Below are 22,907 nucleotides of genomic sequence, written 5' to 3' on the forward strand. Positions count from 1 at the left end.
TATGTGATAATCATGGCTACTTGTTTTTACTTCTCAAAGTTAGCAGTCAGTTAAATGTACATTATCAAAAAAGGCCCAACTTTTTCACTTCTCCCCAATCTCCAGATAACATACAAAAAAAGGACAAACCAGGACATTATAAAGCTGCACATTTTGTACCAGATACAATAATAAAATACGCAATGCTACATTAAGTGGTTAAAAATACAAAGGGGAAAGTATATTGATTTTTTTTAAAACATCTTTAAAGAACATACAATGTTATTTTTCTTAACTAGCCAAGAATTTTTAGTAGAAAGTGCATTCTATATAACAAAGAAAGGAGGAGGAGAATCATTCAGCAAACTGAAAGACAGAACATGACATGACAGAGAGAAAAATTCCATGAAGAGACAGAACAGAAGAATGTATTTCAGACATAGCTTGGAGGGGCTAGTGGAAAGTTGCCAAAGCAGGAGGGAGCATTGCTTTCACTTTGAGGGGGAGGTCCATTTTGGAGCGTAAGTGTATTTCTTTGAAAAAAAAAAAAAAAAAGGAAATTAAATTTATGCACTAAAGAAATGTCCTGTTGTGTTTGCTATGGTCCCTTCCACACTAACCCGCCTCCACCCGGGATTCTCCTCCTTTCCTTGCCTAAAAACATCCACTCAAAGTAATCACCTCCATCCTTTCCCATGCAGCTGTAACTGCACTCTGTTCCACAATGCATTGTCAGTCCCTCCCTTCCCTGTGCCTCACCCACGCAGCAGTAAAGTGCAGAGAATACACACACATGAAAAGGCTTTAAAAAAAAAAAAAAAAAAAAAAAAAAAGACACAAGACAAAGATCCATACTGCAAAATGCTGAAGCACAGCAGTGAACCTGACGGGGCAGGATGATAAGCAAATAATGCAGCGTTATTAAGACCCACAGAAATGTCAGGATAATTGCAGGTCCCAAATAGAAAATGAAAAAAAAAAAAAAAAAAAAAAAAAAACAAGGGCAAACTAAACTACTGAGCTTAACCACTTCAGACTAAATTCTGCTCATGTCAAATTTACTGCTATTGTCCATCTCAGGTATCCCCAAATACACATAAGTTGGGGCACACTGTGTTAAAGCAGCTTTTGGTACAAGAGCACTGGGGACGAAACTAAAGCATGCTCACATACACTCTCTCGCTCGCTCGCACACGCACGCACACACACACAAATCCCAAAGTTGCTCCAACACACACATCTGATAACCCTCAGACTGAGTGAAAGGCTATCAAAATTCATGCCAAACATTCTCACCATCGGCTATTACATTAATAAATGTAATTTCTAGCGCAGACTTTGCTCACATGTGTGCTTATCTATACAAGAATTCATAGTATTGGAAATTGTATGACCACTGCCTTTCATCCTGACATTTCCCATCATGTGCTGACAGCAGTATATCTACACTGCAGAACCATTCATTAGCTTAAAACTGAGCAAATTATCAGAGAACATTAAAAACATCAACATATGAATGACTCATCAGCCATCATTTCTGCGTAGGCAACATTCAACAGGTTTAGACACGCGTTTGCCTGTGTTGATCAAAAAATGTCAGTATGATGGCAGTCAAAAAAAACAGACCTTTACATTACAAGAACGCCCCACACCAAACCGTGGAATACAGGCTGAGAGGAATATGCATAATTGCGTGTTAAGAACTGTGATGAAAAAGGTCCCAGGCGTGTTTGTATACTGTGTGTGTCAAATGACCTTTAACATGGTAACCCGTATCATTTAGACAGCAGCGAAGGAAGGTGGGGTAAATCCTGATGGGGCCATGTGTGTGACCCCTCACAGTGGCAGTATTTGACAGTCGTCTGTTATCTGAAAGCATCTGTTGACCAACAGTACTGAAAGCTGAGGTTGCACTGATCACAGTGAGTAAATCAGTGATCATATGGTCTTATGTGCATGTGCTTGAGTAAATGTGAGGGTGTTTGTGTGTGTGTGTGTGTGTGTGCCAACGGCATGTCCTGCATAACTTGAGTTCTTCATCGTAAAATATCTCATCAAACCTCAAAGATCTGTTCTGTAGGACATAATACATTGTTATTCTGAACATCAAATGGAAAATCAAAATTAAGAAATATATTATGTACTGGAATGGAAAGCACCATTTAACCATGATATGAATCTAGACTATGTCTGGATCCATCGAAACCAATTACAAAACCTGATTTCCAATGTCCTTTACAAAAGATCTGTCTGCATTCTTACTGTTACCTATGGCACTGCATCTTAGACTACTGCTGTTACCATTTTGACATAAAGCCTCAGCCTTGGGACAGAGAAAGATTCAACATTCATTTAATATTTCTGTGGGGCTGAGGCTCTGCAGTATAACTAGGACAGGTTGAGTATTGCTATGGGGTGGACCTGCGCAGAAAACAAAAGTCCTGACTGATGTGCAACAATGAGTCAACTTGACACGAAGTGGAAAGTTCAATGACACTGATCTTTGATGATCCGTGAAGCCCAGGTAATACAGATGTTGACTTCCATCAGCAGCTTTTGATGAAAATGAGATACTTAACACCCATCAATGTACAGCTAGAGAACTCACACTGATCATTTTGTGTAGATTTCCTACGAAAATGTTCAAGACAAAAAAATTCTAGAGGTTGTAAAATCTTTGTCAGTTGACCAGGGTATTTAAGTAGGGGTCTTGTTCAAATAACATTTGTACTGAAGGTGTATCAGTCTGAGTTACACACATACAAATGTGTGTTTGTTTAGCTTGACTGTTTGAGAGGAGCACCCTTACATCAGGGGGCCAGCAACTGAGAGACTGAGGCAGGACTATGAGAAGAAGACGAGGAACAAGGCGCAGTTTGGTGTGGGCCTGCAGAGCTGGAGCACAGTTCAGTGGTGCTGTGGGGCCCCAGGGCCCTTCTCAGGGGGAGCCATGTGGTGAAGGTAACTGCTGTCTTCATGCCCACAGTGGTTTAGGGGCTCACTCTTGAAAAGGGCGGGGGGTGGGGGCAGGTGGGAGACTGGGGGCACAGCCAGGTGGTGGTGGGGGTGAGGAGGGGCGTGTTGGGGTGCGTTTGAGAGGTGTTGCTGGGTCGTCGGGGGGGTGGGGATGATGGTGAGAGGGGGTTGAGTGAAGCTGTACGTGGGAGAATGTGTGTCCCACAGAGCCTCTGGGAGGCATGGGGCCTCCTGTGGGGCTGAGGCCCAGGGGTGCTGAGGTGGTGGCTGGGGTGGCAGCCGAGGGACCGGGACCAGACGATGAAGAAGATGAGGAGAAGGTGTTGGCAAAGATTCGGACAGGCACAGGTGGGCCGCTGGTCTGCAGAACCACAGGGCTGGTGACCCGGAAACACTTCTCTTTGTGTGCTTTGAGCATGTTGGAGAAGCGGAAGCGCTGGCCGCACACCTCGCAGGGATAGGGCTTCTCCCCAGTGTGGGTGCGGCGGTGGCGCTTCATGTTGGGCCGGCTGGTGAAGCTCTTCCCACAAATCTCACAGATGAAAGGCTTCTCTCCTGCACAGATTCACAAACAAAAGCCGGATGTGTGAGGATGACATACTGTATCAATCAAAAAGACTGCAGCTACACAGAGAAAATATGATGCATCAAAGTCAAATCCTGTGTTGTGAAAAGGAATGGTTACAAAATTGATTAAAGCTCTTCAAATGACAAAGTTAACTTTTTCCCTTTAATCATTCTCTCTTCAGAAGGCAACAGTTCTCTTTTAAAAATGCAAATAAGTTGCCATCTTGAATTGTGGGTCTTTGCTGTCAACCCACCCACTCCACAGGAAGCTATTACAATTCACACTTTGAGGAGAGGAGATGTGAAATTGAACAACAGCAGCTCCGTTGGAATGCCGCTCTCATTAACCTCCCTCCATGGAGCCACTGAATGTGCCTACCACCACCCACACAGCCATCTATTAACAGGATGCTGAAGGGCTCTGTAAATGCCTTATTCTGGCACGGTAAGTGTGAAGCTCCTCCAAACCAACTGAATATCAAAAGGTGACAGCTAATGTGCCTGTTTTGTGTAACTGTTACATTTTGCACTCAGGAAACCATGAGGAATCTGTGCAGTGAACCAAACTTGGAGAGTTTGTGTTGAACATGTGTGCGGACTATTACAGGGCATGACTGGGTGTGTCCCCTCCTGTTTGAGGCTAAATTGGTTGGTAGCAGCCGGGAGAAGAGAGGGTAGTGTAATTACACATTACAAATAGAACCGTGAGCGCCAACGGATAGGAGTGTGTCCACCCACGACAGGCACGGCTGGAAAGTGAGGGACGCACAGGCTGCACTGCTCAGTGGGTCTTAGAAATAGCAGTGCAGCAGGGACAGAAAATCAGAGGGATGTAATACAGCATGTGTCTGGGTAGTCATTATAAGCCACAATATATGCAAGGCCTTTCTTTCATGTAAAACATCCCTCTCATTACAAAAACTGGGCGAAGTCTCTGCGCCTACCACCATAATGTTCATGTTAGAATCGTCCCATGTCTTTGCTTTTTTGGGCAGTGTTTGTTGACTGGCTGACTGACAGAGCCTAAGAGTATTGTTCTTGAGCAAAGTTCTCATCTCAAAAGATTTCCAAATGTTCAAGAATGTGTATTTAGATTTGCAACAGAGAATAAAAGCTTTAAAAATATATGGCCTTTTATCGATAAAATAGTCTAAGTGACTATTGAATGAAACCTTTTTGAGTGCAATGCCACAACCACTGAATAATCTGGTTGTTCTTTGTAATTTACTGGAGCAATGACTATTTACATACTGTAGTTGCTGAAAGGAGATGAGCAGAAATGGAGGGAAGACTGATGCCAGAAAGGCGCGACGCCTGCTCCAAACATAGTAATGCTCAGTTGAGTACTGTCTGAGCTTTTTTCCTAAAACAGAAAACTAACCAAACACTTGGAGTTGTCACTTTTCCTTCACCCTCACTTCCTGTTATCCCGATCCTTTTTTTAGACGGGAATGTTTTCAGCATAACTTTAAAAGGCTGAAGAAAATTGAAAAAAAGTCTTTACTTTACATCTCTACTGGTGACGGTCATGCCCATCTTTCTGCTTAGAAGCTGAATCAGTCTAGAGACTGACGGACCAGTTTGTGGTGTCATTTACTGGAGACTCAACCCTGACTCTTCCTAGACCTTTGTAAGATACAATCTCAGGAACAGGAACGTCTCACTGGGCGGAACAATCGCATGGGGAACTAAATTTGAACCTTGTGTTTAGCAGCTCTTCCAGTTGCTACATCAGTTAAAGTTCACAAGTTTCCTCCAAAGCTTTCCATTTCCTACAACTGAAAATGGCTGTAAAACTACAATTAGTTTCTTGCAGTCAAAGAGCAGGTGAAGTTCTTCACTTTTACAAAGGTTTCTGAGGATGTTCCCGGGGTCATAAAGGGCCATTAGGCTATGGTTATGGAGACAATCAGCTCCTATATGATTGGTTGCCTAAAAAAGAGCAACAGTGACAACGCCAGTTTCTTTTGGATATTGAGAGATTATTATCAAGAAGCGCTCTGAGCCGGCGCATAAAAAACATGTAGCACTCTGAAAAAAGACGCTTTTTCTCAAGGCGGCTGCATGCTGGGGCAGACGCACTCTCCTGCTGATTGGTGCATTTTGAGAAACAAAGCAAAACTTTCGTCCTCTCACCTGTGTGTGTTTTCATGTGCTCATCAAAATACTGTTTCATGTTGAAGTCTTTGCCACACCATTGGCACATGAACTGCTTGTGTCCGATGTGAATGCTCATATGGGAGCGCAGCTGGTACTTGTACTGGAACCGCTCGTCACAGTTCTGCAGTTCAACAGAGACAACAGAGGCATTCAGACAACATGCACACACCGGGTCAGCACAAAGAAACATTTGCACATATGTGCAGACACACACAAACATTCTTCACATACACCTCTTTCTATACAAGTCAACTTATTGGAAATACCTTTTACTTGAAATGCTTTTTCAAGCAAGGCAGGGTTAGTTAAGTTTTGATTATTGTGTTCATGAAGAAGTCCTGCTTAAGATAATTTTAAAAATGGCAAAAAAATACGGCTTCTTCAGATGTCTAGCTGTGTTAACAAGACTCCTTTTAATCCCTTAACCTGATAAACGAAGCAGGTTTCTTAATTATATCATACACATACAGACATTAAGAAATGAGGTTACCACATATTTTGGTACATGTAGCCACACGTAATGTTTGCATTATGAGGCTTTCTTGGTTTGGTATTTTTCCTTCAGTGAGATATTTATAATCTCAATGACACCACCTGGCTAAATAAATATCTATGGGAAAAAAATCCTGAAGTTTCCATAAGACCACTAAGAGGAAAGGCCTATACATTTCATACACCCTTACTACATATATAATCGCATGTTACAGTATAGGATGACTTCAAACATTTAATTAAAGCGGCTCCACCCAGACACACATGTTCCCTGTGTGCTGTGCATTCAAGTGGCTGGACATTAAAAGTCATCGGGTGGGAGTGAAGCAACCCATCTGTCGAATTCCTCTGAATTAGTCAGGAAATCTTGACACATGAAGTGACCAAACTCATCCATAAAAGATGTCGGTTAAAGCCCCCAAAAAACTCTGAACATTGAGTTCTCCATTTATTTTAGTGAATTCCAGTTAACTGGTGACACTGTGTATACGTGGTTCACTAATATTTGACATGGTCAGACATTAGGTTCTCTGTATGACGCAACTGTCCCATGAATATTCAAAATACAGCAGGATGACGACCCCGCCTCCCCCCACACACACTATTTTAGGACGCTCACAATCCACAAGGCACAGATGCTCCTCTGCTCAAACTAATGAGTGAAAACTACCTTGAGGCCAGCCACTCTCAGTACTGCGTTCAGCTCACAATCACTCCAGTATGTCGACATCATACAGGTTCCGACACATTTTTTTCAAGGGTGTTTTAGGCAGGAAAGTAAATTAAACCATTACTGCCAGGAGGACACTCATCGTTCAACTGAGGAATTCAAGCTGCTTGGAAAATGCGTAATGTCTTCTTGGGAACCACCTTGTTGAGTTTGGTTTGTCTCCCTTCTTCTATGCCACATGATGGCAGACTAGACAAACAATATCCATACAGCTCGAACACTCCTCTTAGAGATAATGACAACACGCAATGACTGTGTCAATGTGGACACTTTGCCTAAGGAACTTTGTTTAAGACGCCGTTTTTCCTGTTTTTGGAGGACTCTTAATTTACTGTCAGAACTGTTGCATGTTCCCACATTTATGAAACTGGTAATGTTGGATCAGTGTGCTTGAACTAGATTTACCACATTGCTGTTGTATGCCTCCACAAACCAGTCAGTTTGCGGTTTACATCCATGTCTGTTTAGTCTCACAGAATACTGTATAACGAGTGAAGACTTACAAAAAACAGTTTCAATGTCTGAAGTAAAGATTGGTGTCACCAAAACAGTAACCGACAAAATATGAAATATGTTCTCAATCTCTTCTGTTCTTAAGTTATTATGATGTTGAATCAAGGCTGGAAAAGTATTTTTGCACAACATTATGATGTCACAGTGAAGCTGACCTTTGAACTTAATTTTTTTTTTTTTTATGCTTTACCTCCAAAATCGAATAATGACTTAAATGATTAAACAATTAACAAGATAGTCGGACATTAGGAAATTCCTTTGCTGTCTATTGACTGGTTGCTGCTCTAATCTGGTTTAGAAGAATACAGGACATCATGTCTGAAGAGGGAAACAATATGTCAGTCTTACCTCACAACGGAAGGGTTTCTCTCCAGAATGCTGGAGTGAGTGAACTTTTAAAGACATGCTGCGTTTAAACGACTTCCCACATGTCTCACAGGTAAATGGCATGTCCTTAGTGTGAGCTGGGTTGGGGGGGGGGCAAGAGAAAGATAATGAGAGAGAAGTAAACATTAATGAGACAACAGCATACACCTGATCGGGTCAACATTAAAAGCAAAACTCTAAAATCAGAGAAAATGATGAAAAAAGTATGTCGTCGGAAAGAAAAGGCCCCTACTTACCAACCATGTGCTTACGGACATGAGCCATAGTGTAGAACTTCTTCTCACAGATTTCACATGAGAACTTCTTTTCTGCATAGCCGTGCACAATCTTAATGTGCTCATGCAGTGACCACAGCTTCTTAAAAGACTTGTTGCAGGAGACGCACTAAAGGACACATACAGGTAGAGAAACATTTCGATTAAGCTTTCTGTTGCTATAAATATGAGATACAAAACAAAATCAGTCAGCCCTGAGGTGGTTCTTATTTACCAAATGTGTTTCATTGTACTCCAGCTCCCTCTGCTGGGAACATTTTTATTTTTTTTACAGTGGGTCTAGTTTCCTGATTTCCCGCTGGAGATCTTCTGATGACAGTCAACATACTACACAGCTTAGATGCCATTAGAGAAGAAAAACACATTTCATCAATGCTTATTAGGCTTCTTGATGTTATTACCGATTAAAATCATAAACTGCAACACTTGTGTGAAGTATTCATCCCCCTTAGATACTGATCACCAGACCTCTGCAAAGGAAAATACTGCAAAGCAACACAACCGTATATGTCTGGATATATTTTCAGAATGACTAAAAGTGAATCCAAAAAAGTTGGGACGCTGTGTAAAACATTAATAGAAACAGAATTTTATACCCAAATACAATTTAATACAGGAGGATATTTATTGTTTCAACTGATAAACTTATGTGCGAAGAACCAACGTGTCTTAAACTTTTCCAAATCCGGGTTGTATTTCGAAAGAAGGTTGTGCCAAGCAGAAGGCCCTTCATCTCTGCAAAGTTCAGACAAGTTTCCATAATATCACTCACAGACATTACTGCAGAAAGTTCATATTTGGATGTGACTTACAGTGTAATTACTTGCAGGCTGTGTGTGTAAATGGGTCTCCATAGCCACACCTTAGTTTGAGAATCAATGGGTTGTGTCAATGTTACAACTGACCCAGTTCACAAGAAACCACTGACCTCGAGAGCTCCTTAGAAAAAAGCTTTCTGTATGAACTTTCTGTGTGAGTTTCCCCATATCACGACTGAATATTTGAAATGGTTTGAATACTCGTTGTTTGCAGTATCTATCCTCCAGCACTAGCTGTGTTTTTTTCGCTCTCCCCTCTGACAGCAAGTTGACACATGCACCACTGTATTGCCCACACAGACGTGTCTCCTCCAGAGGTAAATTGACTTTGATGCTGTGCTTCAGACACAGTACACAAGTCTTGTTATATTTCACTTGAAAGAAAATTCTGCACGTTTATGGCCTCAATGTTGTTACAATTTTTCCTTGAGGTTTTGAATATTGATATTTTCAAGGTATTGTACTTAAGTGAGAAATTCCTGCAATGTGACAACACTATCCCAGAGGATTACTGTTCCCCATGAATGTGAACTGTGATATGAAGTCATTATATTTCTACAACTGACTATGTTCTGCCACAACTGCCATAACAACTTTACTACCATCTACTGGATTTTAAGATGTATAGCATTTATTCCTCCAAGGACAAATGCATTTTCTGGCAATATCAACGAAAGTAAAAAACTAATTATTGTACAAGCATACAATATTGGAAAACAGGAGATACTTGGTGGAGATAATCGCATGCTGTGAGTATTCAAATCCTTTTTAAGTTGCTATTAAAATAAGTTTTTATTATAAATTGACATCTGTGTGGATCAATTAATATCAGCTGAGGCGCTGTTATTTTTCTAAATAAATAAGATAAAGATATAAAAACACCAAAACCAAAGAATTAATCCAATTAAATGTGCAGAAAACTTCTGGTTTTTGGTCTTATCATTTCAAAGAGACTTCTACTGTTTATGACTCCCACATGCCTTCGGGCAAATCTTAGCCAAGTTATCATGTGAGCTTTTCTCCCTCAACAGTGTCCTTCTCTTTTCAACTACCATAAAACTGGTGCAGCACTGGGAAAACCGTTGTGTATACATGGTCTCTCATCTCAGCCATGAACCCTGGAGCCCAGTCAGAGCTGCCATAGGCCTGTTGGCCTCACAAGTGTTTTTATCACACAGATGTCCAGTTTTTGAAGTCAAGACAGGATTTACACAGAGCCATCATTTTTTAAAAACCTGTTTTTTAAATTAGCTCACTGTACTCTGTGGAATATCCATTTATTATACACTCTTGACTGACTGACAGGTCATAAAACCGACCAGATACAGGTATATTGAACCCAACAATCACTTTTCACACTGATTCCGTAATGTTGATTTCAATTTAGCTAATAATGCAGATAGAAAAGTTGGTAAATCACTGAAGAAACAGTTGTGTGTCTCCCATCTCAGCCATGAACCCAGAAACTCCATCAGAGCTGCCATAGGCCTGTTTGCAGCATGCACCAGGGATGTTTTGGTATATCAGTGAAAAACGGGGTGAGCACTTATGAAATCACTTCTTTTTGTTGCAACTGCACTGGATTGTTATCAATCTGATTATCTTTTTTCTGCCGATCAGCTGCTGCTGCTCATGTCAGCCATGATATTAATAAAACATGAATATGTCCAAAGAAAAGATCAATTTTATCAACACCTTTTGTCAACATATCTCCAGAAGCGTACTAAAAATGCAAATCAAGTTCAGCAAAACAGGGCTAAATTAAGCTACTCAAAGCAGCCATATGACACTAGGGGTTTAAGACGCTGAATCACCACTTTCAGTTTTAGAGAAGTAAAACCATATTGCACCCACTTCTGATACCATCAAAGACAACAGGCGACAATATATTCTTTTAACTTTTTTTTCTTCTACGTGTGATTAGTTTGAGAGGGTCTGTGTGAGAAGTGCTGAAGTCTGCTTTCACGTTTCATTCTCTTAAAAAGGTTATGTTGTAGGTTTTAAATATAGTAATTCACAACTGAAAAACAAAGAGCGTCATTAATAATAAAAAAATTGGTGAGATCACAATTTGCTCTGCCCAGAAACAAAACTGACTTGTTAGTTTTATTTCACACTTATACCTCAATGTCATTTTTTCTTTCTTCTTTTGAAATCAGTATAAGAGGAAGTACAACTGCCTTATTTAAATATCATTCAAAACACGTCATGACTAGTGCAATGTTGCTAGCTTGTTTTTGATAAAGGAGTACTCTGGTGGTGCAGAGGAAGACATGCTTGTTTGATACAGACCTCAACAAATGTCAAATGCTCATAATTTTTATAGATTTACTTTTCACTGAAAAGGAAAATTGTGATGCAAAAAATACAATTCAGACTAATTTTGAATCATATCAGAACCATAAGATCTATCAAAATAATCACAGTATTATTTTTTCCTCTGATATCAAACGTTGACTGCACTTAGTGGGGGGAAAAAGGTGAATTGTTCTGGGTTGCTTTCAAAGTTATCCAAGTTAAGATGTTAGCAAATAATACGGTGAACCCTTAAAATGAACTCATAAATGTAAATGTTAATTTGCAAGAGTAATTATGATTGCTTTACCTGGATGTTCTTCTCGCAGTCAGTCTGCTGGTGTAAGGCCAGCTCACTCTCCAGGACAAACTTTTTGCCACACTTGTCGCAAATCTGCATCCGTCTGTGTGTGACGTTCATGTGCTTCTCCAAGTACCAGCGCGTGTTAAACACACGGGGGCACTTTTCACATGCCAGCATCTCCTTCTCCTCCGCCTCCGCTTTCCCTCCCGTCGTTGTGGAACCGGCAGACGACGGAGCTGATCTAACTGACCTGCGCTTGCTCTTTGGTGGCTCCAAGCACTTCCGCCGGCCCCTGGTGGTCATTCCAGCCGTGGCAGTGCTCAGCGCTGTTCTCAGGCTTTTTCTCCGAGGCTGGCTGGGAGCTGCTGTGCTACTAGCACTCCGACGGGCCCTCTTTGACCTTGTTCTTCGACTCTCAATCTCATCTTCCTCGTCGTCTTCTTCCTCCTCGTCCTCCTCGTCTTCCTCTTCTTCTTCTTCATGGCTGTCCTCCTCCTCTTCTTCCTCCTCATCGTCCTCGTCTTCATCATCACTGCCAGCTCTCTCAGAGTCATCAGCTGTGGTTCCAGTTTTGTTGTCCCCTTTGGATACATGAAGCGTCTGGTTGTTCAGGTTAACCTCAACGATGATCTGCTCACGCTTGAAGCCCTCCTCCTGCCCATCCTCCTCCTCCTCCTCCTCTTCCTCACCCTCTTCTTCCTCATCATCCTCATCATCTTCAGAGTCTTCAGAGGTGCCGTCGTTGCCAGCCTGGGATCCCTGCATCCCCACCTCCTGCCCTGCTCCTCCCTCCCGGAAATACTGCTGATGTTGCTGTGGAGTCACATGTTGAGTGGGCAGCTGACCAATGTTCTGATCTCCCATGGATGTCTTGGCTGCCATTTTATTGTCCACTAACACAGAATAAGGCTTACCACCAACCTCCCTCTTATAAAGCTTGCCTGTCAGGTCCAGATCCGTGTTGGTGGAGTGAAAATAAGACTGGGACACTGGCACCCTCCGTCCTTCCTCCTGTGACATCCCGCCAAGGCTGGGGACGGAAACCTCTTCCTTGAGGCTCTTGCAGGATTTCATGAAGAGGGAGCGGGACTGGAGTTGGTGGGAGCACAAGGCAATGGAAAAGATTAACTGCTATGATGCCTAGGTAGACTCGCCTACTCTACAAGGAGGGGCAGGGGACGCCACACCAATCCCCCACCCTCCTTCTACTGAAGAGACAGGAAGGAGGGGATGAGGTGACAGACAGTCAACCTGATTCAAAGAGAGCATCCATGCTGTCCGAGGTAGGAAATGGAGTTGGAAAGACATACAATCGGTTCCCAGTTTTGTTCCATATGCTTAAGAATCAAACTCAAAGGCTCAGTGTCTTTGATGCTGAACATTTGAAGCTAATTTCCTCTTGAGTTAGTACGTGGGGCGCAGGCAGCTGCCAAGAGTCAGTTTCTCTGAAGGCTGCAGCCCAGCAGGATGCCAGTGTTTTCAAACTGCAGAGCAGGTAAAGACGAGCTGAATGTCAGACATGGAACTGCTGTTAGGATTTCTGTGTACTGCTTGAAGAGCCATTTACAGTGCATTACCTATGAGATCAGACAGAGAACAAACAGGGAGAAACACAGATGAGATTAGAAAAGGTTGCTCTTCCGCTGCCTTGTTGTGTCACACGAGAGTTGAACTGAAACTACAGCCATATTGTCAAGGTTTCAACACTGAGTGGCACATTTACCCGCAAATGTTTCAGTGTTGTGTGTAGGAGTCAAAACCACAGCCATCACAAATGAATGTGAGTTCAATTTCAAAAGCGGAGAATTCAAAATATGTCAAGACCACAAATGAAACACCTCCCTATGAAATATATGCAGAGATACCTTGCTTTTGAGGGTGACAAACAGCATATTTTCAACAACAGAAAAACAACAGGATACGATTGTTGAAGTCTAATGTATAAAAATGTGCCTCATGTCTTCTTAAAGATGGTCCGTTAAAACTGTTTACCCAAGTCTTAGAGCAGGAAAACCTTGACCATTGATCCCTCAATATGTACTGCCTATGTGCCAGCCTAATATGTATTATGTCGACCTACAATCTGAACCTTGAATCTTAAACAATAAATAAACAACTGCTCCAGTCAAAAACTTCACTCCATCATAGTTATATCTGACATCTTTCCAGTGGTTATCATGCTGATGATGGCCCACAATAAATCAGAAGACATATCCTGTACGAATGCCAGAGTTTTGTCTATTTTTGATCCTTGCCTCTACCGCACGCTCGTTATATTATAAAGTTTTTGGAGAAGTGAGAGCTGTTATTTTTTTAACATCTTTCCTGTGCAACATTTAGTCCAGCTGATAAAAAAGATTGCTGCAAAAACACCAAACTTGATGGTGTAGCACTGATTAAACTAAAGATTGCGTATCTTTTTAAGCAGCAGACACCAACTTGCACACACACCTCCCATTGACTGTTAGAGAGCATAGTGTAACCACAGCTCTGGAGCTTGTACTGCAAATATAACCACAGGAAACTGTATTTCAACTTTTCAATGAAGCCTAAACACTCTGCAGTTTGAAACCTACAATAAGATCCTCATGCTGATGTGAGTTTAAGGTGAAATAGACAGTGCAACTTCAATTATATCTATTTTCTACTCTCTTTTATGGGGTTCCTATGTTCTTGACTTTGCGTACATTTATGCTGGCTTGTCCCTGGCTGACAGTTGGTTGACCTCGTACAACCTTACACCCTACTCTCGAAAATGAATGTGCACTAGGGCGGTTTGCTCACTAGAAAAACCTCCCAGAGCATGAAACAAAAAACACATTTCCTTTCTTGGAGATGCAAACATCCTCTCTTCTGTGTCTTCACAAATGTCTTAAGCTTTATTTCTTTGAACACACAACGCTCCACCATCTACAAAGCGAACATAAACAGGGACAGGGAGGTACTTTCATAATCAAACATCCCCCCCCACCCGACCCACGAATGCTACTTTGTTCTAGTCTTTAATTTGTCCTCATAATTAATATGAAAGGTTTTGCCGGAGTGCCAGGAAAAAAGAGCTAGGGCCGACAAAGGAGGGTATCATTTGGAACGTGATGAGTGTTGAGTCTGATAATTTTGACAATTGCAATCACGATTGTTGATCACAATTTGAAAAAAGTATTTTTTTTCTACTACTTTTTCCTGAGCAGTAATTGTCACCTAAAAAGTGTTGTTTTCATCTGTGGTGTCTTACTGTTATTACAGTCCTCATAAATACTTTGAAGGTTCAAAACAACCGCTAATTCAAACTGAATAGATGCTGCTTGAAGTTATCAGTAATAAAACCAGTTTTCTTCAAGACATAGAAGGATATCACTCATTATTCAACTTTATTCACAGATAAAACATTTTTTGTGTATTTCAACAGCACTCAATCTGAAATTAAGTTCTAATTCTTCATTATTGTGATTATCTTTCTTGGTGGACCATAAACTGATTTTCCAGTTCCTCCTGCAACTTCGTGTGGGTTAAATAAAAATCAAGAATAAAAGCAGATGTAGCTGGAGCTAAAATATGGTCTCCCAGTTTTGCAAGACCAAGTGAACACCATTTTAGTAGAATTTGACTATTCACACATACTGTAAAGACACACCTATCTTCCTGCGCATGCTGACTCTGATCCTTTCTGAGAATTGGACAGCAGCTCTGAGAGCATTAAGACCACAGGGGGAGGGCGGGTTCTGCACTGACAGAGCAACTCAACTCACATGGCAGTCTTAGACACAAAGCCTAATAGATTATCCTCAGCTGGATGACAGAGGAATATAAATTGCATGAGAAATCACTGCATGAACCTGACTTAACATGTGATCAGTGGGTTGCATCCTTTTTTTAGCACCCGTGTTTAAACTGATCTGAGAAGGTTTTATAATTTTCTAGTCAACACTTAAAACTAATCAAATGCAATAAATTCACCGATTTATTCAGAAAAGCACATGTGCAAATAAACAAACACACAGCGTGGTTATGTAACCCGTATTGAGTAAAATCCTTCCAGGCACTTATCGTTATCAATGATGAGTCATTTCAGAGTTTCACTCACTGTGAAATAATGCAGTACTTTGATGTGGGAATCAAGTAGAGCGCAGACTTCTCAATATCACTGGTAATTAGTCTTCACAATCACCTTGTCGAATCAGGGAGGTCAAACCTATTGGGGAGGATCATTTGTGACTGCCGTTTTTTTTTTTTAAGTCTGGACGGCTTTCAAGGATGAACTTTGCCCCGTGGCACAAAAAAAGATAAAAGTGCATACACGAATGACTCTCTGAAAACCCATTTAAGTAATCCACGTTATTATTAATGCCCAGAGAATTCAGACTTTCTTCAACAATAACCAATTTATAGCCTTCCCCAATCATGCTACAGAGAAACCAAAACTAATTTCATATAGGGTAAGCCACAAAGCCAGCCTTATACCGGATAGATGCTACTGTGGCTTATGATTTGAATGACACAGGATGGGAACTGTAGTGCAAAGGCACTACGAACCCACAACATTAAATGGTGCAAGTGTTCGCAAGTGCTTGCCTTGTGACAGTAAAGAGGATGAGACCTCTGGAGCAACCAAAATGTGTCACGTTGACCTCTTACTATACAGCAGTGCTCCTCAAATCCACGCTCCCTCTCAGGTCTAGACTTTAATGAGCTTTCCCTTTCGCAGCTTGCGGAGGACCGTGTGAGGGTTCACATTCCTCACTCTGTCCAAACTCATAAGACCTTAACCAGCTCACTGTGTGGTGCACTGCGGGGGTGCTCCACGCCTCTGTAGGCATTTGGCCCTAAAGCCCATAATCGGGTCATAGAGCAGTACCTGGTGTTTTTGTTCTGGTATAAATCATCTGAGGGAGGTCATCATAGAAATGTGGGGGGGTTTCATCTCAGCCCCAAGTTTCTGTAAGTAGAAAGACACTGACAAGTCTGACAGCAGTCCCCTGGTGATCACTACTGCGAAATCTTTGTTTTGACGTATATTTAACATACATGCAGACATTAAACCTGGGACTATTATTTAAACACGGTACTGAAACATGACAGAATACAACAGAAGGACTGGGTTTAACGAGCTTACTATTTCTGGCAAACGAGGTGACGATGTGCCAAACCAGCATTATGCATTATTTTGGGAAGCATCACAAGATATAGGGCAGCAGCCAGTTTCCTAATTTAACAGAGCTACTACTGTTTTCAGCTAAAGTGACTTGGAGTTAACATTGCAATGTGTATAAAGCAAAGAAAGGGTTAAAACAAAAAGGCAACACAGTCCGCCGAGCAGCAGTAACACTGTGCAGGCCTGGCCAACTTAGGCTACTTAGCAAGCTAGCATTACTCCATAGGTACTAACCTACATACACATGACAAGCTAACTTGGCTACATTAGCTCAAGGTGCAGACATTAGATATTTTAATGCTGCTAGCTTTACTCAACCACTAAACAATCATCTTACCCTACACACGCTATACCATCTACAGGCTAACATGCATTAGCTAACAACACAGAGAGGACTTTCACTTTTTTTAATCCCAAACCGCCCAGATTGAGGCTAGTTAGCTTAAAGCTAGCACCAACGTAAGATATTTAGCACTAACGTTTACACTTTATTTCGGCGTTGCACTTTGAAGGGGGGAGTGCGACAGTTATCGGACCCTCACGAAGCGGGACGAGAAGCCGGTGTCACGCTTTGTTATCGGTGTCTCTCTCTCGTCCTGCACGGCGAGAAGCGCCGCTTTCCTAACAAAACCCTCGGACTGCTGCACGGACAAACCCACTCAACTCGACACTGTCACAAAGTCAGCGCTAGCTCGGCTCACGGACAATCCTCACGGCAGCTCCGGTCACCGGCTCCCGGCGAACTGCGTGTGCTTTCGCCGGCAGCTGCCGCACTTGTCACGCATGTAAGTGCATAAAAATTTAAGTTAAACGGCAACATTTTGCGGTGGCTTCAGCTGGCTTACCTTCTGTCGAGAGCGACCTCCCTCCTGCGTTCGTGCAATCAGAGTTGCACAGATTCTGGGTTGCACGCGCACTTCTTTCGCTCGCTCTCCCTCTACATCGGCGGATATGCATGTAGCGAGGCGCAGCGCTGAAGATCTGTGTGTGCAAAAAAATGCGGGAGATTGTGTGTTGATGTGCGGTGTGGCGCTGCGGAGATACCTGCGCACCGGTGTCCTAAGCCCCGCTACGTGGCCCGGCCAAGCTCTCGCGCGTACCACCGCCGTCCCGCGCTCATCTCAGGCATCCAGGCCGCTGTCTGGGCAGGCGCGCGGCGGCGTGTCTGGGTCTGGATCCTCCAAAGCAGACAGGGCACGGTGCGCGTGCACGACGAGCTCAGAGCCTTGATTGATGAAATAATAATGATACCCGGGGGGCCGTTTACAGCCCTCACAGGGAAAATCATGCAGGAGTAATGAATTTATACTATTTTTACCATTCATTAGGACTATTTAATACTATGGAATTTATTCTGATTAACAATTGATTATTACTCTTTAATACTGTAGAATGTATCTTATTTAACAATTATTATTACTCTTTAATACTGTAGAATGTATCCTATTTTACCATCAATTATTACTCTTTAATACTGTGGAATTTATCCTATTTAACTATTAATTATTACTCTTTAATACTGAGGAATCTATCACATTTTACCATTAATTATTACTCTTTAATACTGTGGAATTTATCCTATTTAACAATTAATTATTACTCTTTAATACTGTGGAATTTATTCTGATTAACCATTGATTATTACTCTTTAATACTGTGGAATTGATCCTACTTTACCAATAATTATTACTCTTTAATACTGTGGAATTTATTCTAATTGACTATTATCTCTTTAATATTGTGGAATTAATCCTTTTTAACCAAAAATTATTACTCTTTAATACTGCAGAATTAATTATGTTTTTACCTTTAATTATCTCTCTTAATACTGCGGAATTATCCTGTATTTTAAAATGTATCCCATTTTTACCATTAATTTAAAGTGGCACTATATAGTTATGGAGAATAAATTCTAATGCGTACATCTGTAATATCAGAAATTGTTAACTGTTGCTGAATGGAAGTTTCAATTCTCACCAAAAAGCCATGCCATTTCTTTTATTCTTTTTCTTAAACAAGATACCAATGGTGATAAACTGTTTTATCCATTTTTACAATTATGCGGAAGGGAAAAACAGTTCTGTTCCTCCTTTGCAGTATTTCTCAAAAAGCAATAATGATACTCCCTCCTGTGGTGACTGCCGCTGATCACACTCAATAGAAAATACTGTAGATTCATTTCTAAGGCTTTAAACAGAGCCTGACCACCGGGAGGTAGAAAGACAATTTTATTAAGTTGAGCCATTTCTGAATCATGGGGTTTTTACGTTTTCTTCACACAAGCTACACACACAGCAACGACTGTAAAGAATGACAGCTCATCCTCTAGTATCCAACAAGCACATTCCAGTTGTTTGGGTTTGTGTTTATTATTCATGACGAGATAATTTACTAGAAGCAGAAATATTCGAGACAATTAATCCTCTGGCAGATCAGAAGACACAGAGAATTCAGTCATATGGATAAATCACCTCTAGTCAGTTAAGTCAGTGAATCCAAAGGAGAGCCTTTCATTACAGATTTGAATATAAGCAGTTACACAATTTGAGGACACTTTCCTGCACAACACTGACAGAGTTACGGTATTTATCATCCAAGATTTATTATCTTTTAAAGGAATCACAAATGATTTTCCTCTGATGGTAAAATCACTCTTTTGCTTTTCACACATGCAGTGCTCTGAATCACAATGTAGCAAAGACTAATCTTAAGAGAATTTACTGCATTGTCACTTATTTTCAAAATAAAGTACTAGATATAGGTTACCCTCCACTTCCTCACACATGGGTGGACTTAAATGTGTCCATCGCAGACCTCTCACTTTGTCTCCCACCACGCTGCTATCAGCAGAGCCCAGTCCAGAGTTGGTTAGAGAAAGAGTGGGAGGAATGTGTGTGAAGTTGGGAGTCCTTTATTGAATCCTCCAACCACCCCTCCACGGCCCATGTGATGGCTGGTGACAGCGAGAGTGGGGTAGACGTGAGGCAAGATGTTGTTATCACTGGGGCAACTGGAGCAATGTGCCCTGTCCTGAGGGCAAGTAAGTGACGTTGCGGGAGCGGGAGAGTTGGAAAGCGATGTCTTCAGCTGCCTCTAGCTTACGTAGTTCTACCAGACCATCACCAGCCTCCATCAGGGAGTTGGCGATAAGCAAGGCAGCCTGGGAATCTCCCTCTGCTGAGATGATGGCCGCCTGCTTCTGTTGCTCTGCCTTAAAGGATAAAAGAAGATTTGGTGAGCTGCTTCCACCTTTTCCAAATAGAGACAACATCTGTAATACCTGGATGATCTGTGTTAAAAATACCTTTTCTACAACGAAACGGGCCCTCTCAGCCTCCTGCTGAGCCACCTGCTTCATCTCGACAGCCTCTGTGAATTCTTTGCCAAAGGTCAAGTGCGTCTGCAAGAACACAATCCAATTAAGTCTCCAAGTTGCAATCCAACTGAAAAGACAGAGTGGGCATTGCTACAAAATATGCCAGCAACTTCATACCAGTGAAACGTCATCCAGGATGAGGCCGAAGGTGGAGGCTCTTTCTGTAAGGTCTTCGCTAACCTGCCGAGAGACTAGCTCTCTCTGGGTAATGAGCTCACCAGCATCAAACCGAGCCTGTGGAAAAAGACACAAGCAAGTTTGTTCATCAGCTCACTTGTAAACCAAGACTTTTGTCCACTTATTTTTTTATATGAATAGTTTCAAACTGCAGAACTTTTAACCAGTGAATATCCTAAAAAGAGTTAAGATACAGCCCAGTTATTTACAAATATATTTGTTGTATTAACAAGTTTTGCAGGTGTATATTTGCAGACAAAGAAGAAAACCATGTGTTTACATAGAAAAAAAAATCAGTCTGTTTTAATAAAAAGTCCTGTTGACATCTGGCCTCAACTTAGAACTCAACATTTAGCCACTTAACAGAAAGTATCAAAATATATATTGTGTTTTTGTTCAGTCTAAAAATACTGAGATATGAATATTGGTTGCCCAGCCCTAATTTGTAAGAACTCTTCTAGGCTGATACTCACCACTACAGACTTTAAAACTTCTGTGGTGATGGACGGCAGCACTCTCTCATCATAGTCCTCACCAATACTAGTGAAGATGCGTGGCAGCTGGCCGGACACCGGCCGGAACAGGATACGCAATGTGATGTTTACATTCTGCAGATCTGTTTGGGAAATTATAATACCATAAGTCATACTGTACGTTATAACTTATAAATGCAATGTTAACATAGATAGCATTGTTAGAATGTTAACCGTGTCATCTTGTGTTTCTTCTTATATAAATAAGTACAGCATTTCAAAGAGGCCACTGATCAAACCCCCTTAGGTAACTCAGCTTCAAGTCAGACTGTGTTTGAAGAAAACTGAGAACATCCTCATAGCAGATCAGTAGATAGATCGTGTACCTTTGCTGCCTGTGATGACAGGCACGTTGCGTGGACGGGAGCGGCAATCAAAGATGATAGGTTTCTGCACCCAGGGAATGAGGAAGTGGGTCCCTTCACCAACAACGGCATCTTGCACTCCTCTGAAGCGGTCAAATATCACAGCCCGGTGCCCTGCATCAACTGTAGCATAGAGGACAGTTAGTTTCACCTATCCAAAGGTTTGTACATACAGTGTGCAGGTTTTTTGTTTTTTTCATAGTTTATATGTCTACAGCTTTTAAATATTTTGTTGTGACTAGTTAAAATAACATGAATTACACTGCTGAAGTGCTACTGGATCCTCCATCCCAGTTATCTGGCTTCTCATGGTAATGTTTTAGTAAGCATGATCCTAAGTGGGAAGCATCACATACCCAAAAAACACAAGCAAACAGAAACACTGCAAATCATACACGACAATTTAACAACGTTACAACACAATGGAGGTTTCTGGAGACACTGAAAACATACTAGATGAATAATCTCTAATGAACATGCATATAATTTGTATACAACCTTGAATTAACATAGCTGGATCTATTGCATGCTTCACTGGCAGTTAGTATTTGTTAGTTTTCTATAGGAAACTGCTGCTTCTTAGTAAGTGTGTTATAGTGTTTATAAATGTACAGTGCATTTCTCTACTCTATAAATTGTTAAAATCTTTTATCTTTTCTAAATGCTGCCTCTTTGCTGACAAATGGTTAGAGATCCTGCAGTGTTCAAGGACATATGGATCACTTGTCAGGGAGGGAAAAAGCAGGTGATTCGTACTGTTAAGATAACCAACACTATCCTTAAAGTGAAGTGTTGCTCGGTATCCAACTGACCAGCACCTACCATTGAAAAGCGCAGAGTTCACAACACCTCCACCGATGGCGAGAGCCACCCCCAACTTCCCGATGGACTCGAACAGCTTGGCCATGACAGCAATCTGTTGGCAGTGAAAATGGGACAAAATGAATTAGTACACATAACCAACATTATCCATACGCTGTGTAACCCAGTTAAGTGTCAATAGAGGCACCTGGAGAGCCAGACTAAGTCCTCCTATCCAGTAATAGCTAGCTCCGGCCTTGGCTGAGAAATGCCAAGGCTGTGGGTGGTAGCTACTTAGCTCACTCGTTAGCATTAGCTAACTAAGGGAGCTGGCAAGCAAAGCACACTTAACCGAGCACTGTAGTTTACAGCTAACATTTAAACAACACATACATCAATACAAATACGTTACAAAAGGACAGAATGACAAAGCGTGTTACAGCCAAGTCCAAAATCGCACGCCGGGTGGTAGTACGCATGTCATTTGTCGCTGATGGACATGTTCGCCTTACTCAACACTGTGAAATCATGTAATTTATCGATAACTGATGAAAAACGTGTCCAGTTTGCGGTGCAATTATATTGCTCCAACCACGTTTGGCTATACATATAAGTATTTTCAATGTCACAAAACACACTGCATGTTATAACTCACCTCAGTTTTGCTCAGATGTCTATGACCTCCACCGGACACGACGTACAACACATGAAATACCTGCACCACAGCGCATGCGCGCAACACGTAACAACGTATCCTCCGATTGGACAAAGGCAGGACTTCTTCTTCTACGGCTTGTTTCGAGGTGTTCGCATTCAGTGTAATGATGCATTACTACCGCTCACTGATTCCAGCACCTGACTGGAGCTTACATCATTGAAGGATTTATTAATTGCTTGTTTGGTTTTTTAGATCAATACACTATTTACAATAAGGCATTTTTTTCAAATCACAAGGCAGGATTCTAAAGTGTAATATTATGATCTGTCACGTGTTTACAACGTTATGA

General features: G+C 41.5%; 2 protein-coding genes across 2 annotated transcripts; both read right to left on the bottom strand.

Annotated features, from left to right (window-relative positions):
* Window positions 1-17,835, bottom strand: LOC115575460 (zinc finger protein 652-like). The gene is given in 7 exon segments (XM_030407573.1): window positions 1-3,099; window positions 3,101-3,510; window positions 5,659-5,803; window positions 7,766-7,881; window positions 8,041-8,188; window positions 11,503-13,073; window positions 17,494-17,835. Coding segments are annotated over 6 exon segments (2,100 nt in total). The 5' UTR covers window positions 12,571-13,073; window positions 17,494-17,835; the 3' UTR covers window positions 1-2,886.
* A 1,020-nt stretch (window positions 17,836-18,855) lies between these two features.
* phb (prohibitin) lies at window positions 18,856-22,702 on the bottom strand. Its single transcript, XM_030407603.1, has 7 exons — window positions 22,556-22,702; window positions 21,922-22,015; window positions 21,061-21,222; window positions 20,675-20,817; window positions 20,142-20,258; window positions 19,953-20,048; window positions 18,856-19,859 (listed from the first exon to the last, which is right to left on the bottom strand). The coding sequence occupies exons 2-7, from the start codon at window positions 22,004-22,006 to the stop codon at window positions 19,647-19,649; spliced, it is 816 nt and encodes a 271-aa protein (XP_030263463.1). The 5' UTR covers window positions 22,007-22,015; window positions 22,556-22,702; the 3' UTR covers window positions 18,856-19,646.
* Between the last annotated feature and the right edge of the window lie 205 nt (window positions 22,703-22,907).

This window comes from Sparus aurata, chromosome 23 (genome assembly GCF_900880675.1).
Source record: "Sparus aurata chromosome 23, fSpaAur1.1, whole genome shotgun sequence".
Taxonomy (NCBI): Eukaryota; Metazoa; Chordata; class Actinopteri; order Spariformes; family Sparidae; genus Sparus; species Sparus aurata.

Excerpts from the sequence above, each read along its gene's own strand:
- phb (XM_030407603.1), bottom strand. The coding sequence starts at position 22,006 with ATGGCCAAGCTGTTCGAGTCCATCGGGAAGTTGGGGGTGGCTCTCGCC. Across the intron at positions 20,259-20,674 it reads AAGTTTTAAAGTCTGTAGTG|GCTCGGTTTGATGCTGGTGA; the intron begins GTGAGTATCAGC and ends CTTTTTCCACAG. Across the intron at positions 20,049-20,141 it reads TCCTGGATGACGTTTCACTG|ACGCACTTGACCTTTGGCAA; the intron begins GTATGAAGTTGC and ends GTGTTCTTGCAG.